Here is a 24,928-nt window from a genome sequence, read left to right on the forward strand (position 1 = left end):
ATTTAGTGACTGGCCTGAAAAATGGCTGTACTTATGATTTGTGTCTGAACAATAAAATCTAACACTGATGAATCTCTACTATAATATTACAATTAGCTGTTCACAAAATTTGAAACCAACTTCAAACTTTTATAATTAGTATTTCGTTTGTATTCCATCTTGTGCACATCTTGGTCACCACCCTGGTACAAAAGAGTAGGCTGGTAGTGTGAATGGCCTGAACAATAGCTGTGTATGGTTCTCGTCTGTTTGTCTCCCCGGCCCCTCTGCTCTGCTGCCACTCACCCTCCTCCCGTGTGCGCCTCGTCACCACGGCGATGACACCCTCCACTCTAATGTGCTCATTAGGCACTGCACAGCTCACACGTAATTGATAGCTATGACACATATGATGCACACACACACAATTGCAAAAAACAGGTTCCTTTTTTAATGCTGCAGTAGAAAACAAGGTTATATGAAGTCATATAATGGGGGGTTCATTGTCAAGAACAACAACAACTGAAAAACCAAAGAAGGAAATGAAAGGACGAACTGCACAGAATTCATAACAGGGTCTGTGCTGTTTACATGCCAATATTTTACACATAAAGTTTTTTTTTTCTTTTTTTTTTTTCCATTTCAACACTGGCAGCTGTCAGTTACTTCACCAAATTAACTGCCAAAAATGTAGCAGAACTTGTCACTCAATAGGTTAGAGTTACCATGGTTACCTTTCATATCCCCAAAAGATAAAGCTGCAGTGTGGATTCATGGCAAGGTAATTAGACAGGGGGAAAATAGGACCAAAACTCAAAAAGCATTCAACAATAGGAAACAGAGTGCTTATAAATAACTTTATAAAGTAACATCTTTTGTACAACCTTTAATATTTCATACAGCGGCACATGAGTAGTGTCTGGTAAAAAGACGTTTAACCCTTTGAGCACGAGGTGGAAATTCATCAATTCACCTGTCGTCATCCATTTTGTGTCCAATTTTCTTTTGATTAAATAACACATTTATAAAACTATTGTGCAAAAACAATTTTCTTCATATACTGTCAACCAGTAGATAGTCATTATCTTTTTTTAAATTAAAAATATAAAAAGATGCATAATTTAGACATGAATTAATTCACATTTTATATACATATGTTACACAGACCTGATTCAGTGAAGGCCCCTGATCAACCAAAACACACAAATTTATTCATTATTTTAAACTTTAATCACAATGCGTCAAGTCTTTTCGATAAATTTACATATACAACTTAATTTGAAACACATCCTCCCTTTAAACTGCGCATAATCTGATCACACAATCTCTAATCTCAAATGTCTTCTGGAACCTTAGGAGAAGAAGTGCTTTGACGTACTCAGAGGGTTAAATTGAAATGGCTGACTTTGCACAAAATGTTTACAACAAAACCAAGAAAATGTGATGGCCAAAAATTAAAATTACAAAGTGCGCCAGATTTAGTTTTCAAATGTTCAACTAAACGGTTTTCTTTATGCATGCAGCTCAACACCCCAGTGATGTCAAAATATAAATGAACTCAATTCCACAAGTTTTCAAAATACACACCACTTCATTTTAAAATGTCTTTTTAAAACCTTCATATACAGAAGCATTTCAGTGACAAACAGCCCCCATCTGCACAATTTTGAAAAGTCACTTAGTTTCCATCAAACCAGAGCACAAAATTTGAATGTCTTGGGCCCCAAGTGAGTTATTTCACATAAAAATAACAAACTGCTACAACACAAATTTTGAAAAAGCATGTGCCAAAACTCAGAGCAGTAGTTTTATGGCATCCTTGTGCAGTTCTATCACATTTATGGTCCTTTTTCCATCGCCATAAAGGTCTGTGAGGGCTTGGGAGAATGTGAGCGAGGAAGAGTCAGACAGTACAAAAGATTTGCAGCATTGTCCTCAGTGAGTGCTACTGTTTCTCCAGCTCACTAACGTACATGAGATGATCCTCGGGAGATTTGCCATGAGTCTTGCTCAGGTGAAGCTTGACCGCATGCTTGCTAGCAAAAGTCCGATTGCACAGTTTGCACTGGTGCACTGCCCCACTTTCCTCGTCCTCGGGAGAGGGGGAGGGGGACTTAGCAGGGGGTAAAGAGCTGGGCACAGACGAGGGCAGGGAGATGGGTAAGGATGGGGGCAGTGCTGTGGGCAGAGAGGAGGGCAGAGGGTGGCTGGAGGGGTGCAGAGTAGAGAGCAGTTTTTCAGACAGTCCTTTGGTGTGTCGATGGTGGTTATGCTGTGAGATCTGGCTAAGCAGCTGCTCCCCGGAGAGCTTAGCTAAGTCTCTTAAACGGAACCCCAAGTGGGATTCCAAGTGGCTGACATATGTGGACGGGGAGCGAATCTGTGAGGCACAGTCACTGCAGAAGAACACTGGATGACCTGAGTCCAAGTTCTTCAAAAACTTGGTCCCACCAGTTCTCCTTAGCTGGTATTTTACATTGGCCAACCAATGGGATATAGTTGTCATTGACAGACCAGTGAAGCGGGAGATGTGCATCCTCTCCTGGGGGCTTAAGTCTGACATCATGTATTTGCCATCACTGGTCTGTCTTAAACTGGACGCAAACTGGGCCTGAAGGATGAGGAGGTGCTGAGGGTTCCAGTTGGACTGGCGACCCTTCCGCTTCTGGGCAGGAGATATGTCCTCGGTCTCCTCCTGCGTGGCACCCTCGATGTCCGAGCGCTCAGACAGACTAGTCGGGGTGGAGGACTTTGAGACCACTTGACTCTCAGTCAGATTCCTCAGCATATCAGAGATATCTGAGAGAGCATTCTCTCTCAGAGGGGAGGAGGACATAAAAGAGGCTAAAGCAGCCGAGGCTTTGGTCATGGTCACGGCTGCAGACGGGGACACAGAGGAGGGTGTGGAGGTGCTGGAGGACAGGGTGGTTGGACCCATAGGGCCGCTTGTGCCGTTTTTCTCACCGTGTTTGCCCTTGGTCAGATCGATGGGTTGGTCATTGCTTACATGTTGCTGGTAGAAGTAGCGCTCTAAGTGGTCATTGCTGGGTTTCTTGCTCTGGGCTGGTGGTGTGGAGGCAGCTACTGCTGCTTTCTCTGCCAAACTGTTACTCATTTTGAATAGCATGCTCATAGGGTCCAGGGAAGGTAAGGCAGGCTTAGCAGCCTTCCCCAGATGCACGTTCATTACAGACTGGAGAGCGCTGAGGGGGTTGACAAAGGGCTGCTCTGGGGGTGGGTGGTCTGTGATGATGGCTGTGCTGCTGCAGAGCATAGAGGGCAGAGGAGATGTGACTGAGGGGGAGTCCACACCATTCTCCACACACTCCTTCACCTCTCCATTTGACTCTCTGTGGTTTGTGTCTGCCTTCTCCCCCACAGCCATGCTCTCTGGAGATTTACAGCCCCCTGCTCTGCTTTCTTTGGGGGATTCTCCTCTGGCCGACTCCCCTGCCTCACTGGTACATGGGGATGGAGTTGTACGCCTTAACGGTGAGGCTTTCATGGCAGCGTTGGGCTCTCTCAATTTTTCTTCCACTTTCGCCACTTTTTCTGTCACCTTTTTCACTAGTTCTTCCATGGCGTGAAAATTATTCTTTGGCAATGGGGAAGTCTGACGACTAGGAGGGGAGATAAGAGGCTGGTTTTTGCCTGTGGGAGAGAGGATATCACCACCGGGAAACATGTACTTCAGAGGAGAATTTTTGCCAGAGTTACCGAGAGAAAGTTTCATAATGTTTGGTAGCTGGTACGCTGCATGTATACTGGGATAACCCCCCCAACTTGGAGCTCCATTCTGAGCTTTGTTGATGGCCGAGGTAACGGTATTCTCCAAGGACTTGAGAATGTCCAGACCTCCTTTAGGGCTTTCATCCAGGTCCTCCTCCGTCAGATAAGAGTATTTGGAGGAAATATCAAACTTCTCCTCTGCCTCGTCATCACATCCCGCTTTTCTATCTTTATTTACAACTCCGCCATTGTTGATCAGAGACTCTTTAGTGCACTCTTCCTCTTTCTCCTCCTTTTTAATTTCCACCGCAAGAGCTGAAGGAGAGATGCTAGTAGGTGGCACCGGGGCAGGTGGAGGTGAGAAGGTCGTTGCCGCCAAAGGAACTGACTGCACCTTTTCTTCAGTTGTTACACTGTTTGTGGTAATAGGTGTTGGAGACTCAATAATCGGTTTGCCCTTTTTAATGGCCGAGTTGGTAACTTTAATAAAGTGTCCCGTAACCATCATATGAGCTGTTAACTCTTGTAGTGTATCATGTGAACTGCCACACTCCATACATTTCAGTATCTGTGATTTTCTCGATTCAAACTGCCAGGCGTAGCTAGCCCCGTTTTGGTGTCCATAGCGGTTGTTGGCTGTGATATAAGGGTTAGCATTTTTCTGTAGAATATCATTGGAATCATTCAGGGACGACGGTTTAGGCGTGTTTGCTCCATTTGAGTCTGGCGAGCTGGGAATGTCAAGTTCAATTGGCACCTTTTTCCTGGCATTGGAGATAATCTTAGCTGCCACTGGCGTAACTGGTTCTTTCAGAGGCACTTTCTGATAGTGTTTAGTCTTGATCATGTGTACACTTAGATCTTGGAGGGATTCAAAGGAGTGGCCACAATACATGCACTTTAAAACTTTCTGTGCATCCTCCTTCCCTTCCATTTCTAGCAGGGACCTCTTCCTGGGTTTGGACCACCGCCTGGTACCCTCACTATCCGTCTCGTGGTTATCGTCGCGGTAATGGCCTGTCTCGTTCATGTGCACCGTGAGCTCCACCAGCGTGTCGTAAGCGGCGCTACAGTCTTTGCAGCGGAACTTGCTAGCTCCGGTGAAAATGGAGCCATAGAGTTTGGAGCTTTGGCGGTACAGCTGGACGGTGCTGAAGAGATTGGGTTCGGTAGAAGCGGCGGACACTGCTACTACGGGAGTTTGCGGGATCATGGCCAGTCTGTTGTGGTGGTTCTGCGAGGCCTGCTGGAGAGTTTTCGCGATAGCCGTTTGGTGCCAATCATAACCCCCACTGCCACAGCTACTGCTACTGCTGCTACTGCTGCTACTGCTGTGACTGCGCTTCTCTGGCTGTTCAGGGGGTTGTGTGAGGTTTAAATTCAGAGTGGACCAGTACGAGTTGGTGAGGAAAGAGGTGTAAATCGCTTTCATTTTCTCCAAGCTGTCAGCCACTGATCCTGTCGCTACTAACATTGCTTCATCCGAACTTACTGGCGTGGAGGAGTTGGCAGCTGCGACTGACATGGCGGAAGACAGAGCATTCGAGGCGTCCTTGGAAAGAAGGTCCTCGTTTTTAAGGGACGAGCTTTCAAAATCAGACATCCTGTCACTGGATTCACTCAAGTGCGACTCGCTGTCCAGCTCCTGTCCAGAGAAGTCGGCCGCGTTCGGGGAGTCATGGAAACCAGTCGAACCCGGTCTGTCTTTGAGAAGAAAGTCTTTTTCTTGACACAGAAACTTGGCACCAGGCTCGTCTCCCTCTTGAGCTGAGTCCTCTCCATCCAGGTCCTCCTCCATCAAGACAGCCTCCTTCTCATCTTCAGGGACGTACGCTGTTCAACAAGAGACAGAAAAAAAGACTGGTTAGGGACAGAAAATTGATTGATTGATTGATTGATATGAATAGTTTGTTTTGAAATAACTGATGAAAACACAAACCTAATATGGTTTAGTTATTCTCTAGAGGAAGCAATCATCCACTAATATTTACAGACAGTATTTCATATCATGAGCTGCTGAGTAATGTATTTACATTGACATTGTATTCATATTGAAATCAAGTCAGAACCCATCCCCACCCATTGGTCTTTGTTCGATGCACCATACAGACAGAAAGAGAGAAAGAGAGATGTGGAATGGAATGAGATGGAGGGAGGGAGAGGAGAAAAACGTCTCTTCAAACACAACTTGCCACCTTATTCTTCTCAAGGGGCAACAGCTTGAAATTAAAACTAAATTTGAAATTAATGAAGCACATTCTGGCGGTGGCGTTCGTTTCTGAAGTAATAAATTACTTGTATCAACCTCGGAGACAGCGGTTCCTGTCTGTCAATTAATATGTCTTACGCTTCTTCTGCAGACTCTAATGCATTCCCTAACAGACACTCTCGCCATTTAAATTAAGCATGCATTTTCACTCATTACACCGCTCAGCCCTCCTCGCCTCCTCGTAAATAAAAACGAATGCATGTACATTCGCCTGCAACAAATCTCGCCCTGCAAAACACATTCACTTCAATTACAAAAGATTAGAAAAAAAGTTTAGTTATTATTTACAGTTTAGCCAGAGGGAGAGGGCTCGAGGCTTTCGATATATATTCAAATCTTTCTAGTTTAAGAGCAGTACAGCGGAAATCAACGGGACGATGTATCAAGATAAATTACGGCTTCGTCTTTTTTTCTGCGTTCACAAATGTTCGCTTTTGTTCATGAGTAGGCGTCATAAGATAAAGCAACATCACATGAAAGCTGTTAAAATGCTAGATTTGTCAAGAATACAAGAATAGGTGCACGCTGCAGACATGAGCTAGCTAGAGTAGATAAGGATTGGGGTGTTTGTGAACATCAGCTGCCTTGTGCCTAGCATTCCTCTGGGAAACAGGCCATCACTCATGTAACCTGGTATGTAAACAGTGAAGACGGCCAGTGGAGCGGGTGTGGTGAGGACAGTTGTAAACACATAAGTAGGGGTGGTTTTGAATTAGTATGTACAAAAAAAAAAGATGTATATATTTTTTTAAATCTAGAGTTCACTGTGCATGTTTTAAACTGGAAACAGGCCATTGAGGAAAACACTGAAATTGATGTTTATAGGATATGTAAACTCACATAAATTGCTAATAATAATGATAAAAAAAAAGATAATAATGATAATATATTTTTAAAGTTGTAAAAAGAGTTAATATATATATTTTTTTATTTTATTTTATTTTTTCATCTAAGAAAATTGCACTTTTTTTTCCCCCCCAAACAATAGCTTAAATATTTTGTAGTGAGTAACTACAAAATATCTTGATTGCGGTTAACCTTGCAACTCTACATCACATTCACTAGCAAGAGTAAATCCACCTAACTCGGTGCAAAATCTAGTGAAAGTACGACAGACACTGAAATACTGATAAGAAATAAAATGCATCCCGAGTAGTCGAATGCCAAATCACACCTACAGTTTGGCAAAAATAGTGTCGTGTGCACAAAATACCCAACGCTAGCTGCCAGTAGTGTCATCCAACACACTTCAACTGTTGCACACTCCAGTCCCTAAGTGCGCCGCAACTTGTGTGAGGCGGTGTGTGCGGTCGTCAACGGCAACCCCGGGAGAAGGCTCTGTCATTGTCAGGCCACTGGTTGCCGACGGCGATGATGCGACAGTGCCGTGGGATAAACATATGCACAGAGACACAGATATCCCTGAAAACATCACATCTCTCTCTCTCTTTCTCTACCTCCTTTTCTCTCTCTCTTCTCTCTATCTCTCCACTAGTCTACTGTATATGCGATACCGCTCTACTCTTTGCCTCGGGCGATCTCCGGAGCGCCTCTCAAAAATGTCTGCTCCACTGTTCAATGAAAAGCATCTTCTGTGAGCACTTCAAACATGCTAGTTCATATTAAGGTGTTTAAGAACGGTTCAAAAATGAAATGTGCTCTGCTGTTAAGTGCAACTACCCGAACATTTTCACGTTTTGAATCAAATATCGAAGTCATTATGAATATGGGGTTATGTTTTGAAGCACTGATCAGGAAGGATTGTTGATAATGGTCAAAATATCTACTTGAAACTACTGCTTTCTGTCATGTTTCAGTGTTAAATACCATAGGAGTTTGACTATAAAGAAAAATATTGAGTAGAATTGCATTTCAATTATTATTATTACTATTGCAATACTTAAATCAAGACACAATTCACAACTAACGCTTTGCATAATGTTGGGTTTGTGAATTGCTTATAGACTCTAAGCAAATTGAGAATCAAATTAGTTCAGTCCATTCTCTTATAGTTAGATGTATTTTAGCAATTAATCCATAACATTTAATTATTTAATTTTATCAGTATAGAATAAAATGTTTAAACAGTGTATTAAAAAGCAAATTTGACTTTGACTTAAATATTCAACTTTTTTTGTAAGAATAAGACCTCCAAAAAAAAAAAAAAAAAAAAAGGAGCAACGTCACAACAACAGACCGTTTTTCTTATCTAGCTTATATTCATTTTAGATTTTAGATTCCAATCTCTCTTCCACATAGAACTAAATTTCTCAACGGTGTGTTAAAAAAGCAAGTTTGACTTTGACCTAAATATTCAGTATTTATTATCAGAATAAGTATAAAAAAAAACATAACCACAGACCGCTTTTCTTAAACATCTTAAATCCATAACCTATTCCTCGCCCCTACCTGTCGTCTCCACAGAACAAAATTTCTCAATGGTTTCTTATTATTATTATTATAAATACTCAAAATTTTAGCGTACTCCCAAAAAAAAAAAAAAAAAAAAACAAGCGACAAAAACAGAAACATAACAATTCTTGGAGACCCCTTTACTTTGCTTAGATCCACAACCTTTTCGCAGCTCCTATCTCTCCTCCACCCCTCCCCTCCTCTACCCACCTCTCCCAGCTTGTGCGAGACATAGACTGCATACAGCCAGGCAGCCAGCCCCACATGTACACGCCATCTGTTCTGAATCAGCCAAAACGACAGCTGTTTAAGAGAACAATGCTCCGGCGAAGGGAAGAACCCAACAGCACAGCAGCATGGCGCGCACATCAAGGCCCAAAAACATCCACGCGAAACCTCCGATACACCTCTTCGAATTAGCTGCCGTTTGGTGATAAGAACGGGCCTGCTATAGAAATGCATGAGGAGACAAAAACGCTTGCCAGGTCTGAATGAATCCAGCGTGTAGGATGCGTATGCTGTAATGGTGCGCACGACTCGTTTCGGGATTTGTTTAAGGAAGTGGTAGTGAAATATATGGTAATAGCTATGGTGGTTTTAGCATGAAATAGGCTAAATTGTGTGTTTTTTCCTTTGTTTAATGAGATTATGGGGTATATTAACACAATAATCAATGACTGTGCTTTTAAATACACTTAAAATCTGTGTATTTCAATCTTTGAGCGATTTCATTTTTATTTCATTGCGCATCGTAACCGTAATTTTTATGCAACGTGATAATTTCTATGTAAAACAATTACTTTACTATTACATGTTACATCTATTTTTGTGTCCATATGCCGATGTACAAAATAAGCAGAACAGAAAACACAAAAATACAAAAATTGACTTGGTTTTACAGTACCAACTTCCAAAAACACGGCTATGCAAATATATTGGTTTTCAAACTTTGCCAACCTCTGAATTACAAATTGCCAGTGAGTTTTGTGCCAAATTTTCACTTTTACAAAATTTACGCTTTTCTAATGTTGTATTGACAAGGTTTATATCACGCAGCACGCCCAAAATCAGACATTAACCGGTGTAGTGGAAGTAGCAGAGACATAGGAGAGGATATCCAAGAAGAGAAGCAAGTTTTGGAAGAAAGTCAACACTAGCAAGCACTCCCCCTTTCTCTGTCACACACACACACACACACACGATCCCTTAGGCCCCTGGCTTTAGTCCAGGCTACGAGGTCCACCACCATGACCCAGCACAGTGCGATAAATATGGACACACACACACAAGCACATTCGTATCCACATGAAACCGCCGGAGTGGAAGAAGTCTGGGCCAAGCAGCACACCACGCATCCAGGTGCTCTTTTAATTAGCAAGGAGAGAGGGAGAGAGAGAAAAAGAGAGGGAAGGAGAGAGAAAGGGAGGAGGGGAAAGGGAGAGAAGAGGGAGGGAGGGCAGCGGGGAAGGAAACCAGGTTTGATCTCATTTTCAGCAGAAGGAGACCAGCTGAGATAGCTCATTCTGATAGGAAAGGTGAGCAAAGCAATAAAGACGCCAGGCTTTTTACCAGATAACAAGCCATGGCTAAAAATGACGCTACGCAAAACACGGGAGAAACCAAACGGAATTCTGATTTCTGTATCGGCAATCATATAATATATATAAGAACACCTAATTATGTTGGAGAGTTAATTCGCCAATATTGATATGTGTGATATTTGTGTGTGTCCTTAAGCAATACACTGCACCCACATTGACAAATCTGAATGTGGTGTGTGTGTGTGAGTGCCGGTGGTGTTTTGTCGGAGCTGATGGCGCAGATTGGCAGCCTTGCTTCTGTCAGGCTACCCCAGGGCAGCTGTGGCTACAATGTTAGCTTTGCATCATGAGCGTGGAGTGAATGAATAAAGCACAAAATTGTAAATTGTTGTATTATTGGTAGTACTAGTAGTGATATTAGTATTATTATATTATTAATGATGTGTTCAAGGAGGCATGGAGTAATATTTTCTCTATTGCTCTACAGTAGATTTATCTTTTAACATTGCTAGACAAACTAAATTACAAACCTTTTTTTCAAATGTCACTAATCTGTGTTTGCAAATGAACTCTCCTTTTGCGGAACAATGCAGTTTTTTGATTGTCAATTTCAGACAGAAATGTTTGAGGAGACAAAATGCCAGGTGTGAAGTGCTCACTGGACCGTAGCTTTTTAAAAAGAAGTGGACTTGATCCGTGCCCAATTCTACCACGCATGATGGACTTTTTACATCAGTTAAGCTTTGTGGACCAACTATAGGATTCCGGTAAACAATACACTTTTATTTAATTTATTTAAACGCATTTTTGGATATTTTAAAGCTGTATTTGATAAAACACGGGGTAGTAATATGTAAGGTACTCATAAATTCGACTGGCTGTGAAAGAACTCAAAGGGCTTATACTTGAAATGTTATATAACCATTTAAAACTAAAAGTCAAAACTGAAAATGAGCATGTTTAGTTGTTTTATGTTGTTGCATTGTAAAAAACAATATTGTCGCCATGTAGTAGCTCTGAACAATGCATTTTGATTTCAATATAACACAGAGGGAGCAGTAACAGTGACATTTTTGAGTTGTTCGTTGCAAAAAAAGCAGATATTTTAATGGAGTAGTGTGTTAACGATTTACTGGTTTTCCTGTTGTTGCTTAAAAAACTTAATATAGTCAGATTTGGAGAGTTGTTCAATGCCAAAAACATAATTTTTTGACAATTTATGGGGTTTTTTTTTGTATTTTTTTATTGTTTTTATCTCTGTCTACCCTTCAGATCCTGCTGCATCTGTAGTTGTCATAGACTCCATCCCTCATCCAATCATAACAATATTCACAGCCAAAAAAACCCCCAGCACAAACCGCCCCAGTCATCTTATTGACATGCCGTTTATTTTTCATTAAGTGCTTTTCCCCAAAAATCTTAAAAAACGACTAAGGCACTTACGCTATGAAGCTAACATTATGTAAATTCCTCAGACCGTGTTTTAAACCAATACACTAAAGTTACGTCATAATGCATACTTTACGCTTATATAATCTCCCAGCATCCCTATCGGACCGAGCGTCACGTCCGCCCATATGTTTGCACTTGAATTCCTTCCTTGAATTCCCTCACGTTTTGGACCACTGTATACATGCGTGTTTGTCCGTCACTTGATAAGACCCCCTAATCTCCGCCCTCACAGTCCCCCCCACCCGCCCAGTCTCTCTCCGATCCCCCTCGCGAGCCACGTTAATGAAGTTAATTGAATCCCAGATCAATAATGCTTAATTATTGTGATTTGACATGCACAGACAAATTAGTAAGGTGCGTGTGCGTACGTGTGTCTGTATTTCGGGTGAGTATATTAGTGTGTGTGTGTGTGTGTGTGTGGAAGGGGAGAGGGTTGAAGGAGGGGGTAGCGGTGGGGGGGGGGATTGGCGGGGCGTGCCATTGATCCCGGGGGGTGTTCCATCGACCTGTGTTTTCTGACGAATGGAGTTGTTCACTTCGCACGGCTACACGATGTACCCGGGCTGTAAAATATTTGCACTTTCACCGAGCTATGATACTGGAGGAGCAGGTAGCGCCGGAGGTCAAGGTATGGTCAAAAATATGGACCTACAGTCTATCAATGTCTACTTATTTCTTAAAGGTGTACCATGTAACTTTCCTGGTGGGGGTACGCCAATGGTTTGCTTCCATGGAGATGTAATTCAATGTAATTCTTAAAAAAGCTAACATTTTTTTCTATTTTGTGGGTATTAACGGTCCTTCGCTTGATTTTCTCCATGGCGATATTGATGCTTTGCCTGGAATGTTCCACTGTATGGCATTAAATTAATTGACTATTTTGCATTTATTCAATTACAGGTGTTTATATTGCTAGAAAACAGCCTTGGAAAGCATCTTTCTTATGGTGAAAGAGCATGCCTCTCCACAGATCCAACCTGTTCCTTGGCCCGCTGGGCTCGATGGAGATAAATACTGCGTAACGCCATACTGCGTAACGTTCCAGGCAAAGCATCAGTATTGCCATGGAGACAATCAAGCGAGGACCCCTCTTCAGAAAAGTTGCATAGTGACCTTTAATACCCATAGAATAAAAAAAAAAGTTTGCTTTTTAAGAATTACATTGAATATCTGACTAAATGTTTAAATACAATCCATATGTGCATCTACTATATCAATTTTGAGATGAAGAGCCATTTCTGTTTTTTTTTTTTTTCATTATTATTAGCATATATGTGAATTTTTTTTGTTTATTTATTTTTTATTTTATTTTATTTTTTTAAACAAGTACCTGAAAAGCATGTGTCAAATTACAAACAACAAAGCCGCAGTTTTAAATCCCATTTCTACAACTGGATCAATACTCTACTACATTTGTCCTGAATCTCTTTGATAGACAGTTCATGATTACCGGCGTTTTGCTACTGAACGCATCTCCATTTCAAATTGTCAGGACACTGCGGAAACATTTTGAAGCAAAGCATTTAGTAAACAAACAACACTGCATCCATCACAATGCAATAAAAATAGCCGTACATTTTTTATACTGCAAAATGGAAATACCTACACTCCATAATACCCAGACGTGCCAAACGGCATTGACAAAAAATATTATTAGCATACTCTGCACTACCTAGCGGGAGACGTAGACGCTATAAAGAAGCTATGTACGAGATTGGATTCGGAGTGGCAACAGTTAGCATGTCTGACGGCGGCTACGCTAACACGCTACAGTAATATTGCAAGCGCAGGAGCAGTTGTTGCCCGCCAGCAGCAGCAGCATATGTGTGTATACTGGAGGGGGAGAGTGGTGCTACAGCGGCTAATCATCTCGCGGTGCCACTCAGCTAGGAACATGCTGACAGTCTATTTACATGTTACTGCTCTGCCAATGGAGGAGAGTGGGTCTGGACTGGCTCACAGTTATGCAGATGTGTAAAACGTTGGAGTGGGCAGGCGTTGCTTGCGGAGCCGAAGAGCGGTTTGTACAATGTGTTTTTTGAGCACACAGTCAAAAATGTGTTTTTTTTTTTCTGCCATAGTAAACTGAAAAGGTACAAATACGGTCACTGCAGGAACAATCCAGTCTAATGATTACATTTGGGAAAAGGGAGACTTCTAGTATCCACATATGCTACTCAGGAATACCTTCAATTCAACTTTATTTATATAGCACGTTTAAAATACAACTTAAGCTGCCTGAAGTGCTTCACAGAAAAGTCAAAAAGGTATACAAAAACTACGACGCATTGGTAAAGAACAATAAAACGATGAAACGCCAAGATATCCTGTCTAGATTGAATTAAATGCCAGGGAGAAGAGGTGGGTTTTTAGTCTAGTCTAGGATCTATAAGGAGGAGGAGCTTCAAAATGCACAGATAATTTTGGATAAACGACAAATATACAAGTAAATACAGTACTCCCAATAACATAGTACTTATTAGCTCGTCAAATCCCCAAATATTCAAACATACCTATGACAGATTCTTGTTATATCCACTGTATCTCCAGATAACCTGTATTTTAACCACGTAATAGTTAGCCAATTCGACATACCATAATATGAATTCTTAGTAAACCAGATGTTCATGTTAGCTTATTGTCCATTGCTGAAACAGATTAAAAAACAGATGATGCTAGCAAATTATTTGAAGAGCAGTGTTTTCAAAAGCCACATCAGTTTTAGTGTGGTAAAAATATGATTCCGTTCCTCCTTAATCAAATCCAACCAATTTCACTTTGATTGGTGATCCCTGTAATGTAAAAAAAAAAAAAACTCTTTAATTGCACAGCATATTGCTACTGAATCGAAATCTCTATCTGAGTTGGTGCAGTTATCAAATCGCAAAAACTGAATCATATATATAAGAGATTGTTCTAAGCAAATAATAAAATGTCCTGTCTTAGGGAAAAATCTTGTACCTGTAGATTCGACTCCACAAACATGTTCTAAAATGCACTGGATTCTTGTAGTAGTTCATCTGTTCATGTTTCAGTCTTCTCTCAAATGTAAACGCTCCTGTTCTTTTCTATGTGCACCCTTAAACATATATTTTTTTCCTTTTTTCCCCATTATAATGATCACAAACACTGACACATATACACTCTTTACTCCAGAATATCTCCAGTTGCCAAGTGTGTGTCAGTCCATAACTGTTCCTCTCTCCTTTGTTATTCAGATGGATCACACAGGGAGCAGTCACAGTCAAAGCCCAGAGCCCAGGGGCAGGCTGGGGTCATGAGCACTGGTCTCTGGGGAGATGTGCGTGGATGTGTGTCTCTTCATAGGAAAAGTCAGCGGGGTGTGCCGAGCCATGTCGAGCTGTGCCAGGCCAGGCCAAGCAGTAGATATCCGTCATACCCCCTGTCTTCTGTTTGCTTTCCCTCCTCTAAACTTCCTCTGTTCTTACCTCCCAGCTGCCACCATGCTACTCCTGCTACTCCTGTGTCTGTTACTGCTGTTTTCATTCATCTACAACATACTGGGTATACATAGGTTTTAAAACTATGAAAAGTCAGGACTGTTGCCATAGTAATTAACAAACAAAACAATATTATGAAAAAAAAAAACATGAGCAGGGAAACTGTGTAGATGCAAACTCACATAAGAGGGCCCAAAGAATACTTTTTTTTTTTTTTTTTTTTTTTTTTTTTTTTTAAATAAAAGTTGTATATATACATTCATCTGTGGGACCTTGGCTTGCACCGCTAACCCCCCCTTTTTTTTTTTTTTTTTTAAATATCAAGAGCAGGATTTGAACCACCAGCCTTCAGATCAGTGGCCAAACACTCTACCCAACTCAGCTACTGTCAAATTTGTGAGCTGAATTGTTGTTGTTTTGCTGTTATAAGACAAGAGTGATAAAAAAAAAAAAAAAATCTAATAAAAAAAAAAAAAAAAGTTTAAAGAAAAAAAAAAATTATAAGAAGAATTTTAAAAAATAAAATAAACTGAAGAATTGTGACTATGGATTACAGACTGAACTATGGCAAAAAACAGTTTTGAACTATGACCTTATTCTAAGCAGCATTTGCATATTTTTTCTTAGATACCTGACAGTTAGCATAAGACTGCATCTGTTATTCCTTTATTTTCTTTTTACACAGGGCCCTCACAAATCTAGAAACGGCCCTGCATATAACCCTACAAACACACACACACACACTGCACGCTACATCCCCATTCTTTTGTTTGCGCTCCTGTTTGTGCATTTCCATTGTTGTTTTTTTGGTAAGTAAATTGGCTCGCGGTTTTGCAAAGAACGGTGGCTAAGCATGCTCATTGAACTGCAACGTTTATTGATTAACCCAGCCGGGAAGTGGACGCAGTGGTGAGGAGAAAATAGCTACACGCATGTTTTCTTTTGCATGTTACTATGGCTCAGTATTTGCATAAGATATAACGTAGCATGCTCCAAAGTGGGTGGGAACACTGGAGAAAAACATATGAGTGTAAGATTGTGGTTTTAAACGGTGTGAAATAACTGTAGCTCTCTCTCGATGTATGTCAATGAGAAAATTCTGAAAGGCGGGGAAATTAAAATGGTGGTCATGTAATATAGATCTGAAATTCTCTTAGTGCTCTCTGCGTATTCAACCACCAAGGTGAGTTGCTCCATGACACAAAGGCAGTATGTATTGCAGCAATTCCCCTTTACAAATAGAAGTGGCAGAGATTTCAGTATAAAACACACATAGATCTGAAAAAATCAAACGTAAAACTTTTTTTTGTGTGTCTTATATGCAGCAATGTATTTGTATAGTTTAATGTTTGCATATTTTTGTAGTAAACTTGCCAATTTTCATACATACATGCACCAAAATAGGCAGTAGCTCAGTTGGTAGTGTGTTTGTCCAGCTGATGGTGCGATTCCAGCTCCCACAAATGAATGTTGTCCGTGTGTCCTTGGGCAAGGCACTTAACCCCCCTCGCCCCCACTGTCTGCGTACACTGCTGTATGAGCGTGTGTGTGTGAAAGGGAAAGTGGTTCCTTGATGTAAAGTGCTTGGAGTGCCTTGAAGGTGGAAAAGCGCTATATAAAAATATGACCATTTACTATTTACCATTCTACCGCGACCATAGAAAAACAGTAAAAATGGCACCTATTATACGGTAATACAAGACGTCACACTTGGAGTTATATCAACATAAGGGTAAAAACGTCTTTGTTTTCCGTACCAAGATAGTACACAACAGCCCATTCACTCTACATCTTTTCCTATCTCTCTTTCCTCTGTCTCTCCCTCTCTCTTTTTGCAGTGCATTCTGGTTAGTGCCTGGGTATCTATTACCTGCCAGTCTACCCTGATCTCTTTGGACAGCTTTGATCAAAAGATGTCATCCGACCTACTCGACTGGGCCCGCTAGGGAAGTTAGCAACGTTAGCACTCGTGTGTACGCTTGTGTATGTACGTTTGTGTGTGTATGTGTGCGCGCGTTTGGGAGTAAATCGCATAGTGGACTGGGTGTAAATAAAACGACAGGATCACTTTAAGGCCCTGTCAAGTAGGCAAGGGGCGATTATGATAACGCCCGCTCGGATCCAACGCAAACGGACACTGTTTAAATTCACTGGCTGGGACATAATATACATGATAGAGCTCTTTTTTCTGCCTCCCCTCCTGCCCGCCTCCTGTGTCTCTGTTTTGTTTTTCTTTCATTTTCTCGTCTCCTTTGCAATAATGTGCTCTTTCTATCACTCCCGCACTCTCCTTATGTTTTGTTTTCTGTTATCACTTTATAGGCTATTGCTCGGCGCATCTGCTACGAACATACGGAAGCCAAAATGTTACTCAGTCACAGATTTTAGGTGTATAAAAAGGGTTGTGACCATGCCAACGTATTATGCTTTCCTAATTTTCTTGAATAATAAATAATAATGCGTTCTTTCCTTGTATCACTGTTTTTTTTCTTCGTTTTGTCATCTCTTTTATAGGCAAGTGCTCAGTGTATCTGCAGCCAAGAAACACAGTGTCATTCAAATACAGATTGCGCAACATTACAAGGGTTGCAAGATTGCCAACTCATCATGCTAAATGTGAACAGATTTACAACAAAATGCTACATATGCAACTAAATGTAGCATTGCAAAAAAAATGTATAAAATATAAAACAGACAGACACCCTCCTATCTGTCTATATATCTTTTTTCTGTTTTTCTTTCCCTTTTGTTCATTGCAATAATCTCTCTTTTCTTTCTTTCTTTTTTGATTAGCATTTTTTTGGATAGCATCAATACAGACTGTGCTATAAAACAAGAGTTGCAAGCTTGCTGTCATCATAGTAACCGCTACAGTTAGGCCTATGGTTGTCAAAAGTATTCAAAACAGATACTAATCGATACTACAACTAGTACCAGAACTAGATACTCATGTGAGCAGGTATCGATACTAAAGAAGTCACATTCGCAGGAAAGAAATAAACCTTTTCTGAATCATCTTGAGCTGTATCTGAAGTATTAGACTGCATAGACCAGTATTTGCCCGTGGACCACTATGGATCCTACCTGGATGACTGAGGGAATACACAGATATACTGTGGCCACGTGGTAATATAAAAGAAAGTACAATTATTTAGCACTGAAAATGATATTCTATTGCCTAAGAGTGTTTTAAATTCTCTTCGTGGCATCAGAATCAGTATTGAGGATCGAGTCTATTCCTTAGTATCAAAATCAAGCTTGAAATTTTAGCATCGCAACAACACTCTTTACAAGTGAACGCTATAAACTACATACAAGACTAGTTAAAACAGCTCCTTTTCCACCTCTCCTCCTTCCGATCTTTCTCTCTCGTGTCCCTTTTTTAGCTTTCATTCCTTTTCTCATCTCCTTTGGAATAATGCCCTTTTTCTCTTCCTATCAAAACCCAAAATGTCTTCCAAGTACAGATTCTAGGTCTATAAAACAAGAGCTGCAACACGGCCAAGTCATCATGCTAAACGCTAACAGATTTACAAGTGAACACTATAGCTACATACAGGAATACAAGGTTATATTTGTTTAGCTTACACGAAATAGTTACTTGCTTATTCTCTCTCTTGTGCTTTTATTTTGTTTTGTTTTTTGTTATCACTTTTACAGACTAGCGCTCGGTACATCTGCTACTATCACCGAAACCAAAACGGCATTCAAACACAGATTCTAGGTCCATAAAACAAGGGTCGCAAGCTTGCCAACTCATCACGCTAAACGCTACCGGTTTTACAAGCGAATGCTATAGCCACACGCGGGGAAATTTTGAGGATTTTGATTAGCATAAGCAAAAACGTGGGGCTAAAATCGCGCAGATGTATACCAGAAGTGGCTGCATCTGAGCAATAAAAGGTGTGAAATGCGAGCGGTTTTAGGAGAAAGAAAAATGGCTGGCAATAAAGCAGGAAAACAACAGTGCTCTGAGGCAATTTAGACTGCAAAACACAAGCCATTAAGTTTGTGCATTATCTTTTAATTTAATCTTGAATGATTTATAATCCATCACGCAAGGCTTCAACCATATCCAATTATTCTGTGCGGCTTGATTGACAACAAAGGTGATTTATTAAGCTAATAAAAAGTGATGTGCAGGGCCGGACGGCGGAGCTCAGACACACTTGAGCGTTCACACCCTTTTTGTCCTAAGAGGGCCACGGTCGATATGTTTGTGTGTGCGAGGGGACTTCTTTTGAACAATCACTTAAGGGTCTATTAGAATGGCTGAAAAAAAAACAAATGACAATAAACAAAACAAAAAAAAAAAACAGCTGAGGGGTATGACAATATGAGGGATCGAATTGTAAGGGGTAAGTGCTGAACTGGCTAAATGAAAATTGTGCAAAAATAATGAAAAAACAAAAATAAATAAAAATAAATAAACAAACAAAACAGAACAAAACTAATAAATAAATAAATAAAATATCCCCAAAGCATCATTTGTGCATAAATAAATACATAAATTAAATGTGGATTTATACATGTCATTTATGAATCTAGATTATTGTAAAAATAGAAGGTGTGTTAGGTGTGTTTCAGTGTAGTATTTCCGTGGAATTCTTTAGTCAACCAGGTTAGTCCCTTAGCCAAAAAAAAAAAACAAAACACAAATTTTGTCAACTGGTCAAAAGCTTTATAGCCAAGATGTTTTGCCGTTCATCCAACACCAATATGTCGAAGAAGCCACTTGGATGAGCAGCGAAACATCTTGACAGAATAGTAAAAGAAAAATATTAAATCTGTCAACTGAACAAAAAGTTGTAGGAGTGAAAACGTTTGACACGTGAAACCCCAAATCACTCATTACAGGAGAGACTACGTAGGACTCAGCCACAGTGCTCACTTAGTGTAGCTCAATACACCTAGCCTACATACAGAAACTGTAAACAATAAGTGTTTTGAGTTTCAGTGTTGTTAGCTCCTCCTTTCAGATGGACATATGGCAGCGTCCACCAGTGATCTGACCAGAACTGAAAACGTGGCTTCGATGAAATGTCAGATTTTACATATTTTTTCCTTTTACTATGGATCATACCTGGACGACTGAGGGATTACACAGATATCGTGGCAGAATTACATTTTCTTTTGGTATTTATTTAATATTTTTTTTACTTTTGCGTCTACTGTTCCCAACATCATTACCCATTGACCCACTGACTTATAGTTTTCTACGTTTAATTCTCCTACGCATATTACTTTCCTGATTAGCAGCAGCAGCTATTGGGTTATTCCATTGTTGACAAGCGGTGTCAATCACTAAGCCTTAAATAACATTAAAATGTATCACTGCAACTGCTACAATACACCATTATGTAATTCAATCCTATTATTGCATTTTCACTCGTCCCCCCCATTTTCTCACAATATGCCACAAATATCCCAAATCAAAACACCACACTCGGGCAGCGATTTTCCTTATTCGACAACTGATTACATTACGATTTAATTCCTCCGTCCACAACAAACACGTCATCTAACTCCCTGCTTTATCTGCTAATGTTACGCTCAATCACTCGATATTAATGGAAAGACGCGGAGCTAGGGGCCCCCGTAATGGTTGCCAATGGATGCGAATGTTTGTATGAGCGCGGGAGAGGGGGGCGGGGCTATGGGGTCAGGAGTTCATATGCATATCAATGTGGGAGAGTGCCATTAAGAAATATTAGCATGTTTACAGTGTGCGGGCATGTATGGAGCTTATTTAATGAGGCCCGCGGCTACACTCTCACACGCTTTAATGCTAAGTGTATTTTTCTGTCAGGCTGCCATTCATTGTAACGGATACACACATTCTAATCCAGTCATTTGTAAGGGTACGTTTGAATTATGGGCTGTACTGGTCTACGGCCTAATCTTTCAAAGGGTAATATACTGGTTTGCCTTGAATGTCCCACAGTACGGCATTAAAGATCCTAAATTATGCAAAACGGACCCTTGCAAACTTTAAGCTATGATAGATCGATGTTACGTCCCCCAAAAAATACCTGGTGTTGAGTTTTGTAATCCTTTTTTATTAGTCTGTCTACATCCGCAAAGCTCGAAATGCTCTGTTCCACCTCGTGATGTCATGAAGTGGTAGTTTTCAAGTTAACTTTTACCTTTAGTTCAGTAAAGATTGGTGATTTTCAAGGGTGAAAATGATCGAAATGATTCTAGCGATGGAGTTTAGAAGCACAGTGGAGCACTTCCTGTATTACCACATGACATCACAAGGTGGAACAGTGTTTTCTGCCTAAATATGTAGTGTTTGTGTGTTAAACATATGTGACTGAAAAAAATAATAAAATAAAACAGATCCAGGTATATTTTTGATGAGGAAACATTACAACAGAGATCAGAAAATCGCGTAATATGTGCCCTTTAAATGTATCGATGTTGCTGTTTTGTGCTTTTCCGCTGCTGTAAATGTCCCTGTTTTTTTCTCATATGAGCTTAATAGAACCCTACATCCCAGAAGTTACACGAAAAAATTATATAGTTGGCCTTATACCTCATCTCATCCCATAAACAATGCAAAATAAACAACATAACACAGAAGGTTGCGGTTTCGTCCATCCAACTCCATTCAGTGATTCCAACTACGCTATTCAACACAGTTATCATTTTTGTGAGTTCTTTGATTGTAAATTACGGTATTAGTATTCAAGTAATTCTTAGCAAAATTGGCAATACTAAAATACAAAACCAAAATATAATCGTAACTTCTTAAACGCTTACGTAGTCCACATTAATGGGGTTAAGTCAGAGGTACGTCTCAAGTGTCTTTTGGTCCCATGTTTGGATCAATTGCCGCTTGCAAAAGGAGAATTTACCATAAAAATGTGTTTATGTAACAAAGGGGAAAAAAAGCCGTGAAGCCATTGCAAAGTCTATAAAAACGCCACTGTACAAATGCACCCGAGTGCAGATAGGAGCGATCCAATTCTAATTTAGCTGTAGCAGTGTTGGTGCTTTGGTTGGTCGAACTGATTAGCTGTTGCTCTCATTAATGTTATGCTCAAAGTGAACTCTGCAAATCATGTTTCATCTTCTCCCCGGCACCTGCATCCCCCCACCCCACCTTAGCACCCACACCAGCACCCACCCTCTCACCTCCAGCACCCCCCTCCCTCCCTCCCTCCCTCACACCCACCCACACCACACAGCTGCTCAGAGCGCCATTTATCATGTGCCAATTTCACTTCTTAGACCTGTGAAAATATGGCTCGGGTCGAAAGTCAGAACATATTTTAGGGGAAGAAGTTGGAAGATAGAAAAGTTGGAGGTACAGTGTGATCTATGGGGGAATGAGCTTTGAGTGAATCACTGAATGTGTGAAGTTAAACAGGTTTCAGTTTCATGTTGCAGGTTCAGATTAGTTAAGGGAATCGGTCTGAGCGAATGTGTTTTCTGTTGCATCGCATCACACAAATTAATAAGGCCTAGTAAAGGATTGTAAAAGATACTTATTTGATAGTGTGCATATATTTTATGTATCACTTAGGTATAAAAATTAAGCATTTTCCTTAGTATCAACATAGTCTGAAATGTCATGACAAAACTAGCTCTGCTGTTTTAGTTATAAGGCAATGTATTCAACCATACTGCCATCACAAAACTGATTTACAGCTATCTTTTGCACTGTGTATAGCCAAAACTGTCCTATCCTTATCTATTCCACTTAAAAGTTCAAAACACTCTATTACCAAAATGATTCTAGTAAAGGTTAATGTATTCACGGTATTAGAGATAGAGAATATAACATAATATAACATAATATCCATATACCTTGTTTGGAAACCTCATCTCTTAATGTACAATTTTAAAATAATTTGGTTAATTTACTTAAGGCTGCGCTCAATCGAGTCGCCTTACATGCTACAATGCTACTATCTTGAACATGTGATCAGGTTTGGGCAGTTAAAATGGACACAATTTTGAGTAAAGTGAAATATAAATTGAAAATGTTTGATTATAGTATTCCATGATTTCCTATAGCTTTTTTTTCCATATTCAAAAGAGTAATGCCATTGTAGTCTATGGCTGTTTATGCTACAGCCTACTAAAAAAGCAACCGTAGTACCTCCTTTACTCAACTTTCTCCCCTGTATAACTTTCCCTTCATAATCAAAGTGAAACCTGAGCTCTGCAGGTATAGGACCAGTGCACCGGAGATTTGGCTTTGATTTGCAGTTAGCGTTAGTGTGTCGTTAGCATGTTGTTGGCATGTTGTTGGCATGTTGGTCTCATGATGGATCTCTGGACCTTGCAACCCATCCACACCTCCCCTCCTGACCATGGGGAGTCAGTGGAGCCCCGCAGGATTCGAGTTTCAAAGCAACGGGGACGTAAACACAAGGAGAATTGAATTATATCAGGAAGAAGACTGACATTTTGAATCATGTAGTTAAGCTGGAAGACGCCAAACAAATAGGGTCTTAAATGTCGAGTAAGTATTACTTGGTTTGGTGGAATAGAATACCTCTACCCAGGAATTTTAAAATACCGAGGTCCAGATTATGGGTTACTAAATGTTCCTGGACTTTCAATAAATGCTGTTAATGAAAGGGTCAGTCTGCACCCTGTCCTGTCTGCTAAAACTGTGTGTGTGGGCGGTGTGTCCTCTTGTCCACACACACACACACACACACACACACACACACAACATAATAATAAATTGCTGGGCTCTTCATTTGTTGCAGTTGGTTTAGAAAAAACACCAAGATTAACCTCAGTGCTGTGTAGGGCCATGTCTCTACTTTTGTCATCAACACAAAAAATTCTACCCAAAATGCAAGAACAATTTACACACACAAAGGGCTTTTTTTTTTTTTTCTTTGACAGTTTAAGCCTTCATTTAACAAAATAAAAGTACATCATTCATTTGTATTACTCTAACTATAGTGTAATTAACTGCAGTGTAATTTAGACAAGTTTATATTATGGTTGCTAGGTAACAGTTATGGGAATATTCATATATCCACTATTTCACTTTGCCCTTCGTTTTATTACAGGTGATGGATTTGTAACTCATCACTGTACGCTCTATGAAAAAGTGGGTTGGCCATCACTGTCTGTTAGAAGAGAACAGCACTGCATGAAGTTTATCTATAAGGGATTACTTCAAAAACTGCCAGAATACCTCACCTGTTTGTTAATTATTTATACCGGAACATTTAACACCAGATCACATGACTCCATAAGGCTAAGGATGAGCCACACCAGAACTGAGATGGGAAAGAGGGCTTTTAGCTGTTTTGCTTCACAAAAATGGAATATGCTGCACGGAAAAGCAAAACTGGACACGTTGGTGACACAATTGCAATTTAATAATCTGATAACAAACTTTTATACACACACCCTCAAAAACACTTGATAAACTGCAATACATACAAAACTCTGCTGCCCTCCTCCTCACAAGCACCCGCCTGTGTGAACACATCACCCCGGTCCTCCAAAACCTCCATTGGCTCCCCATTTCTCAGCGAATTCAGTTCAAAGTTCTTCTTATCACTTTCAAAGCTCTCCACAACCTGGCCCCCTCCTCACAGATCTGCTCCATCACCACATTCCCTCTCGCTCCCTCTGCTCCTCAAACGCAAACCTCCTCTCCCTCCCCTGCAGGACCAAGCTCCGAACCTGGGGAGACAGAGCCTTCCCCATCGCTGCCCCCACCCTCTGGAACACTCTACCACAACAACTCCGAGACTGCACTGACCTCACCACCTTCGAAAAACACCTAAAGACTCACCTGTTTAAAGCTGCTTTTAATCTTTAATTATTATGAGTATTGATTTTAAATGTTTTTATCTTTGTACTTTTTCAAATTGTTCTTCTATATAAAGTGTCTTTGAGTGTCTTGAAAAGCGCTATATAAATAAAATGTATTATTATTATTATTATTATTATTATTATTATTATTATTATTATTATTATTATTATTATTATTATCATCATCTCATTGGGTCTCCCTGTATAAATAAAGATAAATAAATAAAAATAAAATGTAACATCTGCCAGCAATCTTCAACCAGGAAGTAAATAGATACACTTCACAA

The 24,928-nt window shown here is 40.3% G+C and overlaps 1 protein-coding gene across 2 annotated transcripts in view; it reads right to left on the bottom strand.

Moving 5' to 3' along the window:
- Positions 1–351: 351 nt before the first annotated feature.
- tshz3b (teashirt zinc finger homeobox 3b) overlaps positions 352–24,928 on the bottom strand; it is a 63,017-nt gene continuing 38,440 nt past the window's right edge. The window contains exon 2 of one of the 2 annotated variants that reach the window (XM_055230574.1): positions 352–5,541. In XM_055230574.1, coding sequence (XP_055086549.1) covers positions 1,925–5,541 — 3,617 coding nt within the window. In that variant the 3' untranslated portion in view covers positions 352–1,924. The remainder of the gene's footprint in view (positions 5,542–24,928) is intronic. The other variant, XM_055230583.1, reaches the window with a different exon arrangement.

Source organism: Periophthalmus magnuspinnatus, chromosome 3 (assembly GCF_009829125.3).
Source record: "Periophthalmus magnuspinnatus isolate fPerMag1 chromosome 3, fPerMag1.2.pri, whole genome shotgun sequence".
Lineage (NCBI taxonomy): Eukaryota > Metazoa > Chordata > Actinopteri > Gobiiformes > Gobiidae > Periophthalmus > Periophthalmus magnuspinnatus.